This window comes from Thermobia domestica, chromosome 9 (genome assembly GCF_964235325.1).
Source record: "Thermobia domestica chromosome 9, izTheDome1.hap1.1, whole genome shotgun sequence".
In the NCBI taxonomy this organism is placed as follows: Eukaryota; Metazoa; Arthropoda; class Insecta; order Zygentoma; family Lepismatidae; genus Thermobia; species Thermobia domestica.
In genome coordinates, this window is record NC_137462.1 from 149,661,982 (window position 1) to 149,683,772 (window position 21,791).

General features: G+C 37.1%; 1 protein-coding gene across 4 annotated transcripts in view; it reads right to left on the reverse strand.

Annotated features, from left to right (window-relative positions):
- LOC145695097 (ribokinase) overlaps positions 1–21,791 on the reverse strand; it is a 78,889-nt gene that overhangs the window by 24,803 nt on the left and 32,295 nt on the right. For 3 of the 4 annotated variants that reach the window (XM_081771993.1, XM_081771992.1, XM_081771994.1), the window contains exons 3-4: positions 13,645–13,771; positions 3,413–3,577 (exon numbers count right to left, since the gene is read on the reverse strand). In XM_081771993.1, the coding sequence (XP_081628119.1) occupies positions 3,413–3,577; positions 13,645–13,771 (292 nt within the window). The remainder of the gene's footprint in view (positions 1–3,412; positions 3,578–13,644; positions 13,772–21,791) is intronic. The other variant, XM_081771995.1, reaches the window with a different exon arrangement.

Sequence of the window (21,791 nt, forward strand, 5' to 3'; positions counted from 1 at the left end):
GCAGCCGATATGTTGGCCATACTTAATTTGCCTACAAGCCGCTGTAGATTCGGAGCTATTTGAAATAAGAGCCAATGAACACTTCTGGTGAGGAAACTGTAATACAGTTACCAAGTCTGGAAAATAAAATTACCGGCACTCCCTCAAAATTTCCTATGATATAGGCCTAAGTATCTATGTTCGGACCTATCCATAAAAAAAAATGTTCAATCGTGGACAAAAGTGCATTATCACCTTATCCTTAATACATTCTTGTTCCGCATATCCTTAGTACATTTACTAATAAGCTTAATAAATACATTGTGCGAAAAATGATAAACTGAAGTCAATATTACTTATTTTATTGTATTTACCGGAAACTGCCACTTCTTTAAAATTATTGAAACAGATGAACAAAAGTATATTAGCCTAATCCATAGGTAACAATTTTGAGCATTTATTCTGAAGTTGGTCGTCCGCTTGGTTTTCGACGAAAAGCGTAATAACATCTACGAAAATTTAAAAATAATCAATTTTTGGGACTGCTTTGAAAGGGTATAATAGAGTAAGGTAGGGCAAAGTAAAGTAAGATAAGGATAAGCAGGGTAGGGTCAGGTAGCTTAGAGGAGTTTGGACTCATTTTGTTAAAACTAAGAGTATAAGTTCTCTTCTCTGGATAAGGATTCCAATTGAAGTGTCTCTGTACACCTGCAGACATGTTCAGAATACAAATGCTCGTTAGTTTCCCACAATCCAACCATGCGGTAACCTTGTGCGAAGTAGTTCTCTCCGCTAACCTAATAGTTCCATGATTATATCTGCTTATATATATATAAAATAAACACAAATTCCGCTCTCCTTACATATTATCAAGCACACAAACGAGCAAATCATCCATTTCTTCCCTGTAAATTTTCAAAATTTTGCTAGAACAGACGACCAACTTCGGAACTTAACTCCAATTTGGATTTACAAAATGAAGTTTACTCTTTAGGCTTATGCTTCAGCTACAGAAAATTACTTTAGTAAGTCCTAAGGAAGGAAGTAGGAAGTTTAAGGAAAGCTGTCGTTTGCAGAAGCTAAGGACGTGAAACTAAACAATGCAACAAACATTGTATTAATGAAATTACTAAGAGTTATTTGCCAACAATCGATTTACAATTTAAATTTATCGCTATACTTATGCCGCACAATTATGACAATTATACGCTTTTGTCTCTATTGTTGAAAACAATATTTCACAATAAAATCTAACTATTGTTTTCAAATTTCTTATTTTAAATAAATGAAAGAAACTGCCATAGATTAAAATAAAAATCGCTTAATGTATAATACAACGGAAATTTGTATTTGTCAAGGCATTGTTGAAGAATTTCGATGTTTTATTCTGGATTACAATTTCAAAATACCGGTCACAAAGGGACGGGTAAGAAGTTTGTACCGGTCACTAGCCTTAATCAAAATGACAGCAATATTTCCGGCCAGGCCGGTTGGCAACCCTAAGCTGTAAATAACGGTGATGGCAGCAGATATGTTAACCATACTTAATTACCTACAAGCTGCTTATGTCACGCATCATCTAACTACAAGCAATCTGGTCGGACATAGCCCATCATAGCATGTAACGCCTGTGAATGTATTTTTGCTCTAGCGTAGTAAATCATTCTTACTACTGAAAAAATACATAAAGAACATTGTTTAAAAAAAGAAAAGAAAAAATAAATATTTATAAAACCATTATATAGATCAAACTGAATATATTTCGATGTTGGAATTACACAGATGTCTGATGGCTGGGACAGTACGACTTCAAAACTTGCCACTTGGTTGCTTTACCAATTAAGCTAACTGTTGAATAGTCAAGTGAATAATAGGAGGTGGCTTAAGAAGTTGACATACAAGGTCTGTATGATAAGTAATGAGACTCGCCGCGCCGCGGCGCGCGTGTCGCTGGAGCGGGTTTGTCGGTGATGGAGGATGTAGGGGGGGTCCGAGCAAAGCAACGCACCGCGCGTCAGTTGGCTCCGAGCCTTAGTGGAGCGCGGACAAGCCTTGGACAAAGCCCTTGTGAACATTCTTGTCACGGCGGAAAATCAACAAACATGGAGGGTTCCATCGAACAGCGTTATGCGATCAAATTTTGCGTTCGCCTGGGGAAAACGGCTACTCAGACGCTTTCTCTCATCACGGAGGCCTACAAAGAGGAAGCCCTATCCAAAGCCCAGGTGTTTCGTTGGCACAGTGCGTTCCGGAACGGCCGGGAAAGCGTTGAGGATCTGGAGAGGGCTGGACGCCCGACAACAGTGACTACGGACGAAACTGTGGCAAAAGTGAGGGATCTCCTGAACTCAGACCGTCGATTATCGTTGAGATTGATTGCTGATGAACTCGATATGAACCACACAACAGTGCACAAGATTGTGACGGAACAATTGGGAATGAGAAAAATCTGTGCGAAACTGGTGCCGCGAGTGTTGACTGACGAACAAAAGCAACGACGTGTTGATTGTTGTCAGGAACTGTTGAACCTCATGAACAGTGACCCTAACTTTGAAGATGACGTCATAACAGGTGACGAGTCGTGGGTGTTCCAGTACGACCCTGAAACGAAACGTCAAAGCGCGGAGTGGCACACTCCTGCGTCCCCGCGCCCCAAGAAGGCCAGAATGTCGAAGTCAAAGGTGAAAACAATGTTGATTGTTTTTTTTTTGACAATGTGGGGGTGGTCCACAAGGAGTTTGTACCCCAAGGACAAGCCGTCAACGCCGCCTTCTACAAACAAGTCCTTGAGAGACTGCACAGGAGCGTCAAGCGGAAAAGACCGGCGATCGCTAGCCGGTGGAAGTTGCATCACGACAATGCCCCTGCCCACACCGCCTTCTTAGTGACCTCCTTTTTGACCCGGATTGGGGTGGAAGTCCTTCCACAACCACCCTACAGCCCAGATGTGAGCCCGGCCGACTTCTTCCTCTTCCCGAAGCTGAAGCCACGCTTGAAAGGAACCCGTTTTGCAGACGTCACAGCCATCCAAGCAGCCGTGACCACATTTCTAAAGGACATGCCGGCTGCTGACTTCCAGGGGGCGTTTGCAGCGTGGAAACATCGATTGCAGAAGTGCATCGACGCAAGAGGAGAGTACTTCGAAAGCTTTTAAGTCCCTGTACAGATCAGATCAATAAAACAATGTTTCCAGACCTGGTCTCATTACTTATCATACAAACCCTGTATATTTTATTGTTGGGAGCTGCTATGTTATATTCTACGAGAGTTTGTCGATCTTATCTTGGTTGTTTAGAGTTGTCGCAATAAAATCCCTGTCCTTTCCATCATTTAGATTTTTTTCATATTATTTCAACATTGTAACATAATTCCTGGTATTAAATACAAATAAAATGTTTAAATATTTGTACATCATATATCTTTTAGGGATTACCTCTACTGTTTTTCTTTATTTTAAGAGCTTCTATCGTTGTTTCTATAGGTGTTTCAAATTGGAAAACAACGACATGTGCATTCTCAATTAATCTTGTGGCATTTCGTACATCTTCAATGGATAATGCATTATTAGCACCAGCTACTATTACAATTTCATTTTCACCTAGAAAGAAAATATTTATTTACTTCATCACGTAATAAAATTTCTGAATAATATTTATGTTATTTTCAGTTTTATACCTACATTTCTAGTATATATGTTTTTTCAAAATTCTTATTATAACGTTTGGCAAATCAGCCAAGATGAATCAGTAAGCCAAAAAATATATTTACAAAGCAGAAATAGGTTTTCTTTCTACATAGTGAACTTTTCCACATAACTAAAATAAAACCTTGGTACTAATGCATAGAACACAAACACATGAATTTATTAGAGAAAGCAGAGAAGAAAACGCTGGAGGAAGTCATCCTTGGATTAACCAATAGTATTCAATTCAGAACGTTGGAAGTGATGTGCAAGTATTTTTTTCATATTGGTTTATTGTTACTGGGCAGTTCATTCAAAGATGCTGTACTTCCATCGGGCAAAATCCTTCGTAGTGCCCTCAAAATTTTAACTGGGTACTACTGGTTAATTCATGCTTTACTTTCACTGAAATGTGCAGGTGGTTTATGTCATATAAGAACTTGGTCATCTACTTGATCAAAAACAAAAGGTGAATACGCAATCATTACATTTTTTCAGATATCCATCTAATATTTATAAACCATTATACAATATTAGTCCTTGCACCGAGCTCTAGCACATTTAAAAGCAATATTCTTTTTATGCTGTTTCGTAAGCAGAGGGCCCATTGATAACAGAAGTAATCATAACTGAAGCAAGCATTAACGAAGTTTCTACCATTCGAGTGGATAGACATTTGTATGTCTATCCGTCTGTTACATGATAACTTCCGTAAAATTAACCGATTTTAACAAAACTTGTAATGTACCTTCCTTTAACATTCAGAAATGACCCTATACTTTTGGGGTTTCAATACATTAAGTATAAGGACGTAAAATCCACCCCCATGCTGCAAGTTATCATATATATATATATGTAAGACAATTTTCCAATATAAACCACGCAAACGTTATTCGATTGTGGCAAATCTTAGTGTATATTTACGGCATTATGAATATTCCGAGCTTGTTGCGAAAATCTGCCACGAATGAAAGGATGAATCATCTTCCCCTCCCTTCTTCTACAATTTCAAAATTTGTTCCATTATCATTTGCGTTACAAATGTTCGATTTTGGTGTAATATCTTGCACCTTTTCTTTAAGGCTTCCCAATTACTCACTTTGCATGGAGCTGAAATCAGTAAAGGATAAAGTAGTGGTAATATCCCTCCATCCACCATACTTAAAAAATTCAACGATATTTTATCTTATATAAAATTCATTCTGCTTTGATTCAATATTATGTATATTTTCTTTCACTCTTTTCCACAATCCCTAGTACTTGGGATTAAAACCAGTTAAGAATTAGTGGTAAATTTAGCCCCCCAATGTGATACGAATTGCTCCTTCTCCTGCGATCAAAAAATAAGATCCAAAATATCTTTCGTAAAAATATTACGTTTTCATGAGGCTTCACAATCATTCTCACTACTTGGATTCAAAACCAATCGAGAACGAGAGAGTGAATCCAGAGCCCGCCTCTTCATCCCACGGTTTAAAACAATATGTTTTATGATAAATATTATTCGATTTTAACACAATATATCCGTGTTTATTGAGGTTTCTTCCACATAATCCTTTTCCCCCAAGATTTAAATAAAGATTCTATGACAACTTTTGTAAACAAACAAACAAACAAATAAATAAATAAAAACAAAATACCCGTCGAATATAGTCAATTTCTTTTGAGAACTTCCAATCGTCTCAATTGCTTGCAGTTGAAATGGGCCAATAATGAGAAAGTGCGTTCTCCTCACTTTTATAGTGTCCCACATAAAACCAGTATGCCTCACGGTTCATCTCTGGTTAAATTGCAGGTGGGGTGACAACACTATCTTGAAAGTTGGCTACACTGGATTTTATCGGAAGTCTGAGTGCAGCAGTGTGTTCGTGCGTGAGAAGCTCGCATTGTTGAGTTGTTGCAATGTATTATGTGTTGAATCACTGCTTATGGTAACAAGGAACTTTTGTGACAAAAATGGGACAGTTTGCATTAGAACAAGGAATTGACATTGTGGAATTTTACATAAAAACAGGCTCCATCAAGGAATGTAAAGAAATGTTTCAAGCGAATTATCCTGGTAGGAAACTCCCCCCGGTTAGCACTATTCAAGACCTGTACAAGAAATTAAGGGTTATAGGATCCGTTCAGAATGTGCAGCGGAATAAGCGACCGACAGTGAGGACCCCTGAAACTATAGACAAAATTCGCACGGACATTTCGAGAAGTCCCTGCAAGTCGGTAAGCAGCTGTATACAGTATTCCAAGATGGAACAACCACCCACACACCCAACCAAAGTATGGCCCACATCAGCAACGTGCTCTCTGAAGACAAACTTGTCAATACAGGCCTTTGGCCACCAAGATCCCCGAATTTAACATCGTGTGATTTTTATTTATGAGGCATACTGAAAAGCAAAGTGTATGTTGATAATCCTCACACAATAGACGATCTTAAACGGAACATTACTAGAGAAAATAAGGACATCACGCCTGCAGAATTACAGCGTGTTGCTGGTAACGTCATCAAACGAGGTCAGCGATGCCTGGATGCCCATAGCCACCACTTCCAGCATCTCTTAAAAAAAGGTAACGGTGTAACGTTACTATTATCTATTCATTCTTAGTTAGTTCATTATTGCTGTTAAAGTGTTACTTGAATACTTGAATCTCGTTTGTGAGGCGTACTGGTTTTATGTGGGACACCCTGTATAATGTATTTATGTACCTGACTATATATTTAAAACATTCAGATTTTTACAAAACACTATGTGTGTATTGTTGGAGATTAGGCACTTACTCTACAGTTTGGGGTTGAAGTTAGCGAGAGGAAGGATCGCTCGCCTCAACAATGCATAGCATAACTAGTTTAATCAATGCAAGAAGGGACATCTGACCCACAATCTGAATGGAATTCTTGTTAGTTGTGCAATTACACCTCCTGTTGTTGTATCACTATATATCTTACCTGATGCTCTTCCACACTGAATTGGCCATTAATTTATCTGTTTTGCAATGTGTGACGCACTCGTTATACTCTTAATCTTACCTCTAACATGAAAGTACCTGGTTCAATTTCAGACCATATTCGTTATGGTGGCAACACAGTGATCGCAGGCTCTTCTGGAGTTCTCCAGTTCCTCTCATTTTTTCATTCCAATAATCTTTTTATCATCCACCTTCTTTAATCTAAAGGCCATAGCCATGAACATTAAACTAAAAATCTCTTTTCACTTGCTGTAAATATCCACTGGAGGCGAATGCAATTACGACACTACTCCATCTCAATGAACTTCCACTAAACTGCTAGGTTTAATGTTACTTACCCATTGCATACGTCAGACTAATGTGTAAATGATGGTCTAAAAATAATATTTCATAGGAGCAATGCAAGAGGGAATTTGGGAAATTAACATTCAGAGGTAGTATTGTGCAGTGTTGAAGATTTCAGAGCCTGAGTTCACCATCCTTTGAGATCTACTAAACGAATGTAAGAGATTCATATTATTTTGGAAATCCCGCCTGAGAAGTTTAGACAGACAGCAATTTCTCTATATATGAGTTGTAAAACGAAACATCTTAGCAACAAACTTGCAGAAAAATTTTCAGTTCACCAATTCCCTTGCCTAGTTATCAGCTTCACTAATTTCCTTAGGGGGCGTGGTGGCTCAGTGGTAGAGCGTTCACCTCCGGTGCTTGGGGTCTCTGGTTCGATCCCAGCTCGCGTGAACTTTGTGGTGGACAAGCATCGTGCTCGTGGCTTTTCTCGGGGATCTCCCGTTTCCTCCCACTTTCTTCATTCCACCATTTCATTCATTTCTCATTATCACCGTCTCCTTTAGCCTAACCGGCATAACCGTAAGACGTAAAACTTTGATTTCATTTCACCAATTCCCTTTCCTAGTTATCAGCTTATTTAATGTCTTATGCCTTCAGCATACGTTGAAATCCAATCTCAGTATTTTACCTATCGAGTGTTCCACCACGATATATGAAAGTTCCGGGTCTGAGTGTCATCGCTCATCATGACGTCAGATTTGCACTCGTTTAAGTACCTTAGACACTGGGGTCAAGAGGTCATTCTGTCTTGCCAGGATTCTCGTATATATTCAGTGTGAGTGAGTTCCTAGCCGTTAGTCAACTTGAAGAACATTGGAAATACTTGCTAGTATTATCTTTCCAATGAGAAGCCTAGAAGGATCGGTACTAAGGTATTTGAATTCCGTAAGGTAACCATTTTCAGACCAAAGGTGAGTACACATATGGAGCTTCATCGCTAATAAATCATCGTATCGAAAAATAGGTATCAGGATCAAGCCAAAACCACCTGCACTTTAATCTTTTTATCCTCATTCTTCTCTGCTTGAACTTTGCTAATTTAACTCTTTAACGCACCATTTTTCCGATCAAACTGATTTTTTAAAATTTGGAGTGTTTTTTGTGTATGAAACAAGGAATTCTTTTTAAAAACAATTAATGCAAATAATATGTAGTCTATGGGATATTTTATAGTGTTTGCATATAGGATCTATGCAAAGTTGCGCGTTGACATCTGCGAAGTCTACTAAAAACAGATAGAATAAAGCGCGACGAATGCCAGCGTACCTGCAATTTTGTGCTCATTACACTTCTGTCTATATAGAAAAAATCAACAGTTCAAAACGTGTCCACTTAAACGAGCAAAGAAAGCTCAAAGATGACAAGCTGACAACTCTGCGTGCAGCAAGTAATACAAAGAGACCAACGCTGACTTACTATGACATCCAGCGGGAAATTCGGAACTTCTTTAGTGAAAGGACATCTTACCTGATACGCAAAGCTGCTTTTCTATATCCGAACTACAAACTACATGGTGCAATACAATTTCAAAGTAAACTTTGCATATATGCAAAGTAGAGATGCAAGGGCTCGGAAAAAAACCGGCTTTTTTGGAAAAAAACTCGGTTTTTTCTGCTTTGCTTTTTTGCTTGGGAAATTTTGGGCTTTTTTCAAAATCCTGCTTTAAATCGATAAAGCAGACTTTGTTTCGTTTCTCTATAACACAGAAAGTCATTTAATTAGTGGTTGATGCCGATAATAATATAAAACCTCGAAAGTAAACCATGAATTTCGAAAAGATATTTTAAACAATTTTACTTCAACATTTTTACATTATGAATTCCAATGGATTAACCAATGTATATAATAAACACATTTTAACCTCCTATATACAAAAGTAAGCAGAGTTGGCAAGAACCATGGTTGTTTCTGAAAATGCCAAAAACCCGTTTTGGGGGGGCAGTTTAAACGAGGCTTTTTTGGGGTTTAAACCAGGTTTTTTGATTTAGATATTTTGCTTTATGTATTTGTATTACATATTCACAGAAATAAGTTTGTTTCGCCTTGGTGTTATTATTCAACAACGGGGTTATGCTGGAAGAGGTCCCATAAGCTTAAAGAAGTCCGGTCAGTAAATTTCTTAAATTGAGAAACTCCCGCCCTAGCCTTCGGGAAAATCCCGTCATTCTTTTAAATGTAAAACAATAACGGGAAAATCCTGTAAAATTTAATTTGCATGTAAAATTTAAAGGTCAGCGTATTATAATCAGTACGCTAAAACTGAGTGACACACAATCATAGTCAACGTCTTGCGAATAAAATCAGAAAAATAAACACACTGCTGAACAAGACTGCACTTATTTAATATAAAAACACATTTACACGTGACGTTTCGATCTTCTATCCAAGATCCTCATCAGACGTGAGTGTACGTCTGATGAGGATCTTGGATAGAAGATCGAAACGTCACGTGTAAATGTGTTTTTATATTAAATAAGTGCAGTCTTGTTCAGCAGTGTGTTTATTTTTCTAAAACTGAGGTATTAAATTACAAATTTAGTATGTAGGTATCATTGAAAGTCCAATCCAAGCTAATGTTGGAAGCTAAGTAGGCAATCGATAAATTTTACCAATTTTAATCAATATATTTAAGCAACCTTCGCTTCTTTATAAAACAACAGGCATGCAGAAATATATAATTTGGTTTCGTTTTGTATGTTTAGGCTTAACATCCTTACGTAATACCGAGGTTATCAAGGAGAAGACTTTCGCTTAAAGTGACATCCGAAAGAGTACTTGGTTTACACATGAAAGAAGGGTTGTGGTTCGACCGACAATTGAACATGGGATACCTTGATTAAAAGGTGAAAAGGAAATAAGACTAATGCAGATGGTTTGACATGTGAAACGTCACTATGAAGTTCACACGATTCGCATTTTTGTTCTTTTAATCTTTTTTAGTTTAAACCAGTTATTTAAAAAAAAAAAAAAAAAACAGCTGGTGTAAACGAGCCAACCCTAAGAGTAAAAACTTCTTTCAAAAAATACACAAATAACTAGCAAAATTGTATGTAGTATTTTTACTTCAAAATATCCCATACCCTCTTTTTGAAACAAAATAAAATTAAAATAAAACATAAGAGAAATACTTAGATTTGTATGATACAATTAAAGGCTGCACATGGTTCTGTATATTCTTGAAATTCTACAGTCAAGTTTTTTATAACCACCATCAAGGGCGCCCATCAGGGGGGTTAAGGGGGCGCTTGCCCCCCCTAGAGGAAAATGTACTTCAGAATATTGAAAATCCAATAGGATTTTTACATTAGTTACAGCAAAATTTGAAACTATTTTTGAAACGTCGCTTATACTTCCCCTCCTTGGAAACCACAACATGGGCGCCCTTGACCACCATCACGGTTTACCCAGTCCTCAAGTTTTCTGAATTTTTAACAAGAGGGATTCAACATATCATTACGGAACAAAAAAAAAAAAAAAAAAGACTACGGAATATATTTAAGTTAAGCTAAATACAACTGCACAACAAACGTGACTGAGTGGTTGGCTTTTGCGCTTCTATCGGGAAGTCCGGGATTCAACCCAGCATTCGACCATTCTGACAAAGCCTTCCTTCATTCCATCTGAGAATGTAGAAATAGTGCGTGTACTGGCCGACTAGGAGTGTAGGAGTTGGCCGACTTCCTTTCTTATTGTTTTTAAATCGTTATTATTACTAATTACCAGCAGTGACGGTTTTGCGAAGGTTAGAGGATCGGTCTTTCGGACTGAAGCCTGTTCTCCAAAGTTGTGGAATGTCTAAAACGAACGAAATATCTATTAGTTATGCCTTTACTCATAAACTTTAAGCTCCCGTCAAATAAAAATTACGAATGTTTAGAAAAACTAAACATTAGTAGTAAGAAAACCCCTCCCAAAACACTTTTTTAAATTCGCCACTGATTCTCAGTATAAAATGATCTTAAGGTTGTATCCGGAAGATTATTGCTAAACATATAAACGAAACGAAATATTAGTTATGCCTGTACTCATAAACTTCAAGCACCTCCCAAATAAAATTAGGACTTTTTAGAAAACGAAACAATCAGAGAAACCCCTCCCAAAGTACTTTTCTAAATCCGCTATTGATTATTTGTATAAATTGGTATTCAAGGTTGTATCTGGAAAATTATTGCTAAATCATTGCACAACTACAGTATAACAGAAATGTGCAAATACGGTTTGACGGACAGATTGAAAAATGTATGCTTTGACGGATATATAGAAAACCGTAAGTTTAACTTTCGTGCTAGAAGCTGGAGTACTAAGCTCTTAGAAATGAAACACGGATGACAAACTAAAATGATCTAGAGAAGGAAAAAAATGTCGATAACTCAAAAGTTAAAATAAAGTTAAATAACCTGTAAAATTGCCCTCAAATACTACATTCTTCATGTTAGCTTTAATTCGTAAAATATGTGCTCCATCCATCTTGATGGTGAATTACAGAGCTAAATATGGCATTCAGGTCGTGGAAATCTTATCTAACTATAGAATATACTATAAGAAAGCTATTTGGATAGAAAAATCATGAAAATGAAAAAAGCCAAAATTTCCAAAATTCTCGGTTTTTTTCCAAAAAAGCCGGCTTTTTATGTGAAAAAAACCATCGATTCAAAAAAGCCGGCTTTTTTGCATCTCTAATGCAAAGCTGCGCGCTAAAGAGTTAAGGCAGTTTCTCTCATAACCAGGATAAGATCGCAGTAATAAGGTAATTTAGGTATTCCTATCGGTAAATATTCTTGTTCTGTTCCCAAATCAAGAAATCTATTTATCCCATTTTTGAGACTCCCCATAGTCCTCGCATCCATGATGTGTCTCAATTTGATGCCTCAGAGAGGACAAGTCAGTATTTCAACAGTATTACTAATACAACGCTAAATAAAGATTATATAAAGACTAAAACTTACAATTATATTATACCCTTTAAATATAGTCAGTATTATAAAAAATTAAGAACATTTTAAATTAATTTTTAGTACGTTTTATTTATTTCATCTCCGGTATTTCGACCTTTAATGATTCTGAGGTATTCGTCCGTGCTCACTGTTTTCTCGGAAGAAAACTTGAACTACTGATGTGCAGTTTTATCCTGAATATGTAGAATGTAAAGAGGCCGACTAATGAGTATTGAATCTCTAGTAGGATTTAATGAGTAAAAAATAAATATCTAAACTTCAGGTTCTATATAAGTTTAATATTTATATTTTACTCATTAATAAAGACCGGGTGTTAGGCAACATGTCTTATTTCTTAATATTAAAGATATGATAAAAATAAACGCGCTGAAGTTCATTTAATGGAAGGAAAGATTCTTTGCTTCAATTTCAGCAACATTTATTTTGTCTACTTTTCACAATAAGAATTTTATTGGGATAACTACATACAGCAGATCACTTATTTCAAAAGAGGTTTCTATCAGTTTGAAGACATTTAAAAATTACAGAAACTATAATTTATGTCCTGATCAAAGTCAAATTCCACCATGATACATGCAAAGAATGTCGCTGCAAGAAATGTGAGAGAGTTGAATATGACTAGGACAAATTAAAGACAATCGGACAAGTGCTTAAAGGTGAAAAGTACCAAATAAATATGATTCACATGGTCTTGAGTGCTTTAAATAGACCCGATTACATCAGTGGGAATAGAATGATTTGACTTCCACGTTTTTATATATGTTCTGCAACCGAAGACATAATTTATCAATTGATAACTTCAAAAAATGCCTCGTTATCCTAAGGAGCCTCAAGTAACGATGTCTTGTGACAGATACGGAAACAGACAGTCTTCTTTTCCTCCCAACATTTATTTTCATTACTTCTTCGTAATGGTCAAAAAATATTCTCAGTTCACAGGTATTTATCGCAGAAAATAATTTCTGCGACTTAAAAATAAATCTGCGACAACATAAAGCAAATTTCACCTGAAACTGGTGTCCGCAAGATGTACGCTGCAGGCCTTTTCCGAAGAAATTCATAAACCGTTACGATTTGTAAGTTCTATCTACATTTTCAGTATTTAATAATAATGTTGCGTATTCTTATTGCGTTACTTTTACTTTTAGTATAGTCAGTACTGGATTAAAGAATTTTTATAGGGAGATAACACGTACTTAAGGAAAGGAAAAAAAAACATACACACATATATATAAAGTACATTTTGCAGTACTCGCCCAGACCCATACCCCCGCGATACGTTTCTTTCATTACAAGGAGTATTTTCCCCAAATGTTCGCAGTAATTCAACGTTAGCCTATATTTACATTTATAACTAACATATTTATTGTATACTCCATACAATTATCGCCTGAGCAGTTAGTAACTTCAATCTTTGTAATCTCTCAATAATGGATACCTCTCATTTACGGACATCGTTGTAATCTCTCAATAATAGACATCCCAGATTAAACTAGTTTATGGACATCTTTGTAATCTCTCAATAATGATAACCGCACGATCCTCGACGGTTCCAGTTTATTTAAGTTCTACGATGACAATGAATGTAAAAGTTCTGTAAATTTTTACACTTCCATTTATTTGTTTATTATATACATAGTATTTTGAACGATTTACATTAAATAATGCTTATAACTCACTAGTATTAGAAAACTGAATGTATCTACTGACCATTTTCTGCTACTAGAATTTGCGCTATTCCAGTTGATTGTCCTTTTGTAACATGCACATGATCAATATTTACTTTGTTCTCACGGAATGTTTTGAGGAAACTTTCTCCAAACATGTCATCTCCTACCTGAAATAAATTGAAAACATCAAGTGAAGTACCCAGACAGAGCATTAGAGATGCAAAAAATATTTTTTATAGAAGATATTTTTCCTCGTAGAAATCTTGCTTTGGGGAGAAAGGAAATGTTGACTTTACGTCTTTCTATGAATTTCTTATTAGACTTCCATTGTTGCTTTCCTACAATGTATTTTAGAAGAAACAAAGATACTTTACAAGATATTAGTACTCGTAAGTCGATCTAGAGTGAGTTATTTTGATTGATTTTTTCAGAGTTGCATTGCCTTGTCTGATTACAGGAAGTTATACACAAACACACACACACACAAAAAAAAAAACCTTCTTTGTATTGTTTGGGTTACAGAATATAACATCTGAAATTTAGACGTTTTTTTCTCATCTTGTTACCTCGTATTTCCTAACTCCTAATTTTTATACAGGGCAGATAATATTATGTTCAACACAGAAATAAATCTAAAAATAGGCAACACCTTCTTTTCATCATAAAAGTATACCGACTGTTTGCAGAACTGAGATGAGTAAGTATTTTGAATTCACATGTACACCTTGTCTCAAAAAGGTTGAGCGCATTCTTTACTGGTGTTTTGAGGCAATAATTTTCTAAGTCCAGCTTCGGGTATCATCGGGAAAAAGTAAGCCAGGTTCGAACCTCCAAGCCAGCCTTTGCAATCGGGAAAAAGTTTGCAGATGTGTTTTACTTCTTTTCAATATAATAAGACTTGTTACCAAGTGTTTAAAAAAAGCAACATTGATTGAAATACTTAATGATACAATATTTCGAAACCTTTTTTTTTTAATGTCAGCACATGCTTGTTTGTCATTTAGCTCTCCATACGTAATGGAACATTTAAATACGTTAAAGAATCTTTCCATATGTAAAAGAATGCTCAAAGTTAAGAAATAGAATATAATTATCGCCTGAGTACTAAAATAAAAGTCAAAGTAGAATAGAAACAGCGTTTGTAATGGATATGAATGTCATAATTATCTTGAGATCTGTTATACATCGCTAGAAGCATAGTTCGAGAAGTCCTTGTGTTAGTTCATTGGTAAGCTGTCGGAATTCAAATCATAAGGTTAAGAGTTCGAATCCTGTCTAGGTTAATCCTTTTTTTAAAATTATATTTTCCGCAATGCATGAAAAATTATATAAAATAATTACATTAGAATACATAAGTTGTGTATATATAACATAATCATTGCAGAACATAGTAATTATTATGTTTAAAATATAACATCTGAGATAATTTTCACAGTAGGTCGGTATTATATATGAGGATGTAAATACAAGTTAGGAAAATCATTTAATAGCAATAAATAAGTTATGTAGTGTATTTATTTGCATCTATTTGTCATACAGATGTAACTTCTCAATATTCTCATTACAGCATGTGATTTACATTCGTGAAATACAATATATTCCTACGGATATAGAAAGTGTATAAACAGAGTATCCAAAGTCGTATCCTGCTTCAAGACACATAACTTTTCCCGATCCCCTTAACGTCACGGGAAGAAACACAAATTCTCTTTAGAACGGAATGTCGTTACTTAGAGTCTCATTCCAATACGTTGAATATGCTTTTGTATATTCATCTCTCTCTCTCTCTCTCTCTCTCTCTCTCTTTCGCTTTGTTTATGTGTGTGTGTGTGTGTGTTGCGGAATATCCCAAGTTGAATACAACATTTGCCAAGTATATGGGCATCATTGTCATCGAATACCAGAAATTGAAAGTCGTGTTTCTTCAGGTTGGGTTTGCCTGTTCATGTTAGCTCACTGGTAGAGTACTGACTTACCAATAAAGAGGTCTTGAGTTCAAAGCCTACAGCTAATTATCATTCTTTTGTTAGTAGGATTGCACAGAAATCGGATACAAGGAGTGGTTTACTTCTAGAAATAATTTCAGAAGCGTTTAGGTAGCCCTGAAAAGGGCTGTTTTCGGGAGTTAAGGCGGGGACATTAATATTGTGTCCAAGACCCTTCTGAATTTATTACACGCTCCATTCTTCTGGGCATGGAATCTATTACATGGGTGACAAATCTATCTCCTTCCCCTACCTCCAGCCATGCTTCGGAAACAAGATGCCACAGGTCATCCTGAGTTCTTGGTGGATCTGCCTCAGGCCAACTTTCCCTTAGAGTACGCTTCACTTCTGCCCACATATTTTCCATGAGATTGAGGTCTGCTCCACGAGCGGCCAGTCGATTAAATCAATCTCAGGGTGACCTGCGAACCATTCCTGAATCACACGGGAAGTATGTATTGGCGACTGGTATCGCTGGAACTGAATTACACCATCAGGCTGAAATACTCGTACAGATAGCACCATGATATTACTGATAATGTCTAAGTACTGAGCATTGTCCAGATGTCCTTCAATTCTATGAAGCTGTCCTGCTCCGCGACTGGAAATCCAACCCCAACATAAAATAGATACATGGCCACTGCGATTGCAAGCAGCCACATATCCATGGTCATATCGGGTGCCTCTCGGACGATACACAAAACGGCGTCCCTCCTTTGATGTTGTGAATATGGATTCATCTGAGAAAACTACATTTTCCCAATTGCGACCCACATTCGCCTGTGCAAACGCGAGACGGTAAATTTTGTGGTCGTCTGAGAGTTTTTCCTTCACGGCAGCAACACGGCCACGTAACCCAGCATGACGAAGTCTTCGCAGAGCTGTATGCTTACTACCAGGAAAGAGAGAAACTTCCCTTAGCTTCTAGACGTCCTTAGTGGGTCTAACCGGGCTTCGTTTACTAATCTCGCATCTTGGGCTTCGGTTGACACATGCGGACGACCAAGAGATCGTAAATTATCAGTCTGACCTGTAGCGCCATATTTCCGAATCCATCGCCTTCCTGTAGAGGCCGGGACACCTACTCGCCTGCTAGCTGCAGTTGCAGAATAACCTTCCAACTCCCATAAAGTAATTACTGCTGTACGTCTATCCATAGTTACCAATGTTCTGAGCTGTGAGAAGGAAGCAATAGGTAAAAGCTAGTACCTGACGTGTGATTGGTTACTTGCACGACACGCCTATTGTGGGGAACAGCGTTGCCAGATCTAGCATAATGATGCTAGATCTAGCATAATTTGCATGTCTCTAGCATCTAGCATCTTGCTTTTAGCATCCTGCCCAAATCTAGCACAATTTCAGCAAGTTTATCAAAAAGCCGTAAAACCTGGAGATGAGAAAGAAGTTGGTCGTGGGAAGAAAAAGAACGGCAGAAATGTATCCTCTTCCATTGATTCATACAGTCGGTAAACCATACAGGCAGTCTTATTTTCCGAAGTAAGTTCGAAACGTCTTTGGGCTATTTTGTGACTCCACCCAGGGTTTTCTAATCCTTCAACTCCGAGGCATGGGCGGAGCTATGGGGGCCATTTTCCCCCCAACTTTTTGACAACTTCACCATCTTTATTTCTGACTTCATGATCATATTTATTCCTGAAATGACAGCTCCGAGACCGACCAAAAATCTGCCGCCCCCCCCCCCCCAGCAGACGATTCCCAACTCCGCTTATGCTGCGAAGTAATTTTCTTTCAAAATATGTAAACAAAAACTTTGCATTCATTTATACGATATATACGCCATTGAGTCTGGCAACGACTGCATTAATTTAGTTGAGTTAAAATTTTGGTGCGTGAAGTATTGAGTTCTATCCATGCATTCTTGCTCTCTGTATATTTTAAGTTACGTTATCGTATCTCAACTTCGTTTTTTTTAAACTCCTGAATTAGTAATTATGAGGATCTAGCATAATTTGACCGAATCTAGCATAAGTTCGATCAGGTTTTGGAATAATTCCGAGCTGTGAGTCTGGCAACGCTAGTGGGGAACGACTTGGTCAACGACTCGCGAAAGAAATCTGAAAATGGTGCGCCGTAATAATGATATCAAAAACAGTTTTTATAAAGGAATATTAATACATACGAAAAGCTGTTTAAAGAATGAATTGTTATACTGACTTTACACGTATAAAAACATATACCATATACCAAACAGATTGAGCGATATGATGATAGCTGTTTTGAGACAAACTCTTTCGAAGTCCAACTTCGGGTATCTTCGGAAAACAGTAAACTAAAGCTGCTGGTTCGAACCTCCAAAGCCAACCTTAGTAATCGGGAAACGATGTACAGATATGTTTTTCCTTCTGTTAAATATAATAAGATATGTTGAAATGGTATTAAGTGTAGAAAAAAGTAACATTGATCGAAATACTTAATGATACAATGTTTCGAGACTATGTATTCACACTCTCGTTTCGTCATTGTGATTTCCATACGGAAAAGAGCATTTACGTATGAGCTCAGTTATATTTCAGAAGCAGCTTCCGAAAAGCGGTCATGTTAGCTCAGTGGTACACCACCGAGCGTTTAAATCGTGAGTTCGATACCCGTTCAGGTGAAATTCTTTTATAATATTCTACTTTCCTCAATGCATGAAAATTATGTAAAATAGTTACATTACAATTGATCAGTTGTATATATCAGTTGAATATATATATTCATATCATCAGTTGTATATATCAGTTAAATATATATATTCATATCATTTCACGACATAAGTAATTCTTATCTTTAAAATATAACATCTGAGGTATTGACAGAACGTCGGTGTGTTATGTGTGAATATTGAATACAAATTTAAAAAATCGTGTAATAGCAATAAATAAGTTATGTAATGTATTAATTTGCAGCTACTTTCATCGCAGATAACTTCTCAATATTCGCATTACAGCATTTAGGTAGAGCATATCGAAAATCGGATCGTGGTCCAAGACAAAAAAACTAGCTAGCCCCAAACTGTCACGTAAGAAATTCGCGAATCGCAAAAGTAAAGTGAAGAGATTGAGAGCGGTAATTCCTTAATCGCTCTCTCTCAACTCTCTCTTATCTGCATTTATACACATAAAAGTGTATGTATGTATGTTCCAACATAACTCATGTATGCCTAGAGCAGGGTTTCTCAACCTGGAAGTCGCGGCCCCTAGAGATCGCGAAGATAGGCGGAAGAGATAAATATAGTTAGAATCTAATACCAGAAATTATGTTTAAATATTATTTTTAATTTTGTTCTGATAGGCATACTTTTATTTTTTATACACACTGTAAAGAACAATAAAAAATAAGTCTACTGAACATTATCAAAGGGTGTAGAATTCGTGTTACTATTCGGTTCAAAGTCTCTTGTCGTCGCGAATTTTGTCGAGAAATTTCAAGCTTAAAATATATAAAACGATAATCATGCCTGTTGTTCTGTATGGTTGCGAAACATGGTCGCTTACTCTGAGGGAAGAACATAGACTGAAAGTATTTGAGAACAAGATCCTTAGACGAATATTCGGACCCAAGAGGAACGGGAATGGGGAACGGGAACTTCATAACGAGGAACTACATAATTTATACGGTTTACTCAACATTGTTAGGGTCGTCAAGTCTAGAAGGCTTAGGTGGGCAGTTCATGTAGCTAGAATGGAAGCAAGTAGAAACGCTTTCAAAATCTTGACTGGAAGATCAATCGGAAAACGACCATTAGGAAGACCTAGGCGCAGATGGGAAGACAATATTAAGATGGATCTCGCTGAGATAAGAATACAAAGTAGAAACTGGATCCAATTGGCTAAGGATAGAAGTCAGTGTAGAGCTTTTGTGAACGCGGCATTGAACCTTCGGGTTCCATAGGCCACAGATTTAGTTAGTTAGTAGAGTTGTTTAAAAATGAATTTAAATCAAAGAGGTATGATATAAAACTAATAAGAACTGTATATAGAAATACTAGAAAAATACACATGCAACAAAACCTGCACATTGAAATACAATTAAAATTAAAACCTAATGAAACACCTAAGCATGGTGTAATTTCACTAGTGCAGCAATGTCCGGTTCAATCTTCATGACGAACATTATCAAGCCATTTTCAACTGATAAGCGATTTCTTATCTTTGTTTTAATGTTTACCATAAAAAAAAAAACACTTTCGCACAAGTACGATATAGCAAATGGAATTATTACTTTTAAAGCAGCAATGCCCAGACCAGGATATTCTTCTCTCCTCATCAGGCAGAACTTGTCCAAGTCTTCGTTACAAAAAACCAGTTGCAAAGACTTGTCGCATGATCATTCTATTATTTGGTCAAGAAGTTGTGGGCTTAGATCGGATACGTTAATGGCCTCTTCAATGAAGGATTTTAACATCCATCTTGAACCAGCACCTTCGTCGTTGGGAATATAGATATTACAGTTACTGTATCCACTGTCAGTGCCGGGCGCCGAAAAAAGGGGCCACACATTTCGGAGGAAGTGTGTTACTCATGTTAGGAAAGTGCATGTGCACATGTGTAAAATAGAAGGAAAAACGTAATAAAATGTGCTCAAAATTAAGGAAAGGTAGGGTTTATTTTGAAAATGTTATTGAGCTTCGTGCCAACCATGGTGGCGCTTCGTAGCTAGTCTGTCGACGTCACTCATATATACGGTGACATCGTACTATACTCTCGCCCCGGGCGCTGATTTTCCATGGCACTGTTCACTATAAACAAAAAAATGGATTCTACTATTATAGAAATAGGTATGTTAAAAATCCCACGCAAGCTTATTATAAAACAAATTATAAAAGGGTCGCTGGCAAGAGCGTGTGATAAAAGGGGATCGTGATAGGAATTAGATTGAGAACCACTGGCCTAGAGTAATTTTAACCACATTTCTTATAGTTTCAAAAAGAGTGCTGTCGGGTTACCTATGGTGAATGGGAGGGGGATACATATAAAAGATTGCTAGAAAATGAGCGATATTAGATTCATAGTTTTCGGGGTCGCTTAGATAAATAGTGAGACTTTCAATTTCGCTTAACGCCGATTAAGCTCTCATTAGTAGGGATGGGCACGAACGATTTTTCTTTGAAACTCGACTCGACTCGAAACAGACATCTTTGAGGTCTACTCTTGGACTCGGCGCGAAAAATATCTTCCAACTCGACTCGGATTAGAGTCAAGTCGAACCAAAACGAGCCAAATCCTGTGTGTAGTCCTACCTAGACAATACATAGACAATAATTATTCTATCATCAATTATACTACTATTACTACAAATAATAATAATAATAATTATTATTATTATTATTATTATTATGACAACACCGTGTACAAACATGAACAATAGATGGTTAGTAAAGGAATACTAAAAGCTAGTTGAATGCCGACATCGGTAGTCATGAACTCTACAAGGCAAAGGCATCATTCATTACTCTAAGCTGTAAGCGTCGGTGGACTACAGATGATCAACTATTGACCTCTCGCCAGAAATTGGTGGCCCCGCAGCGACGATCCGTGGTGGCCCAAGTTCCATTTGAAAACTTTACTACCAGCAGCAGAGACGCGATGAAACGCCAACGAACCACAAAATTACTCTCCCAAAATATGTTAAAATGCCTATATGTGTGATTTGTTTATATTTAGGTGAATCAAAAAAAACACAAAACAAATACCCGGGGTGGACGCAAACTATCAATATTACGATTACTAGGCACGTGTTCTTCTGACTTCCCCACGGAAACGATCATAAAAAGCTTGGTTGTTGAAGGATAAATCATTGACGTCTTAATTTAGCCAATCAGACAAACCCCTACATCTCGAGTTCTAGAAGGTGATACCGTGAACCATTTCAGATTTATTGCTTCCTGGTGGAGTACTATCCATGAGCAAAATTTGAGCATAATAGCCGACATGCATCTTCGGTGCCTCTTATCTTTAGTACAATTTTAACCAGAGATGGTGTGGGTCAATGAAAATTTGATCCACGACCCATCATGACCCACTATCACCCACCACCCAAATGCCCCATTGGCCCACTCTGATCCATCAACCATCGTGATCCACTCTGACCCACCACCAACTATGAACCACTCTGAACCATTGTGACCAACTCCGAACCACCAAAACCCATCGACATCAACTCTGACCGATGGCCCACGTCCTCCTCTCCATTAACTAAA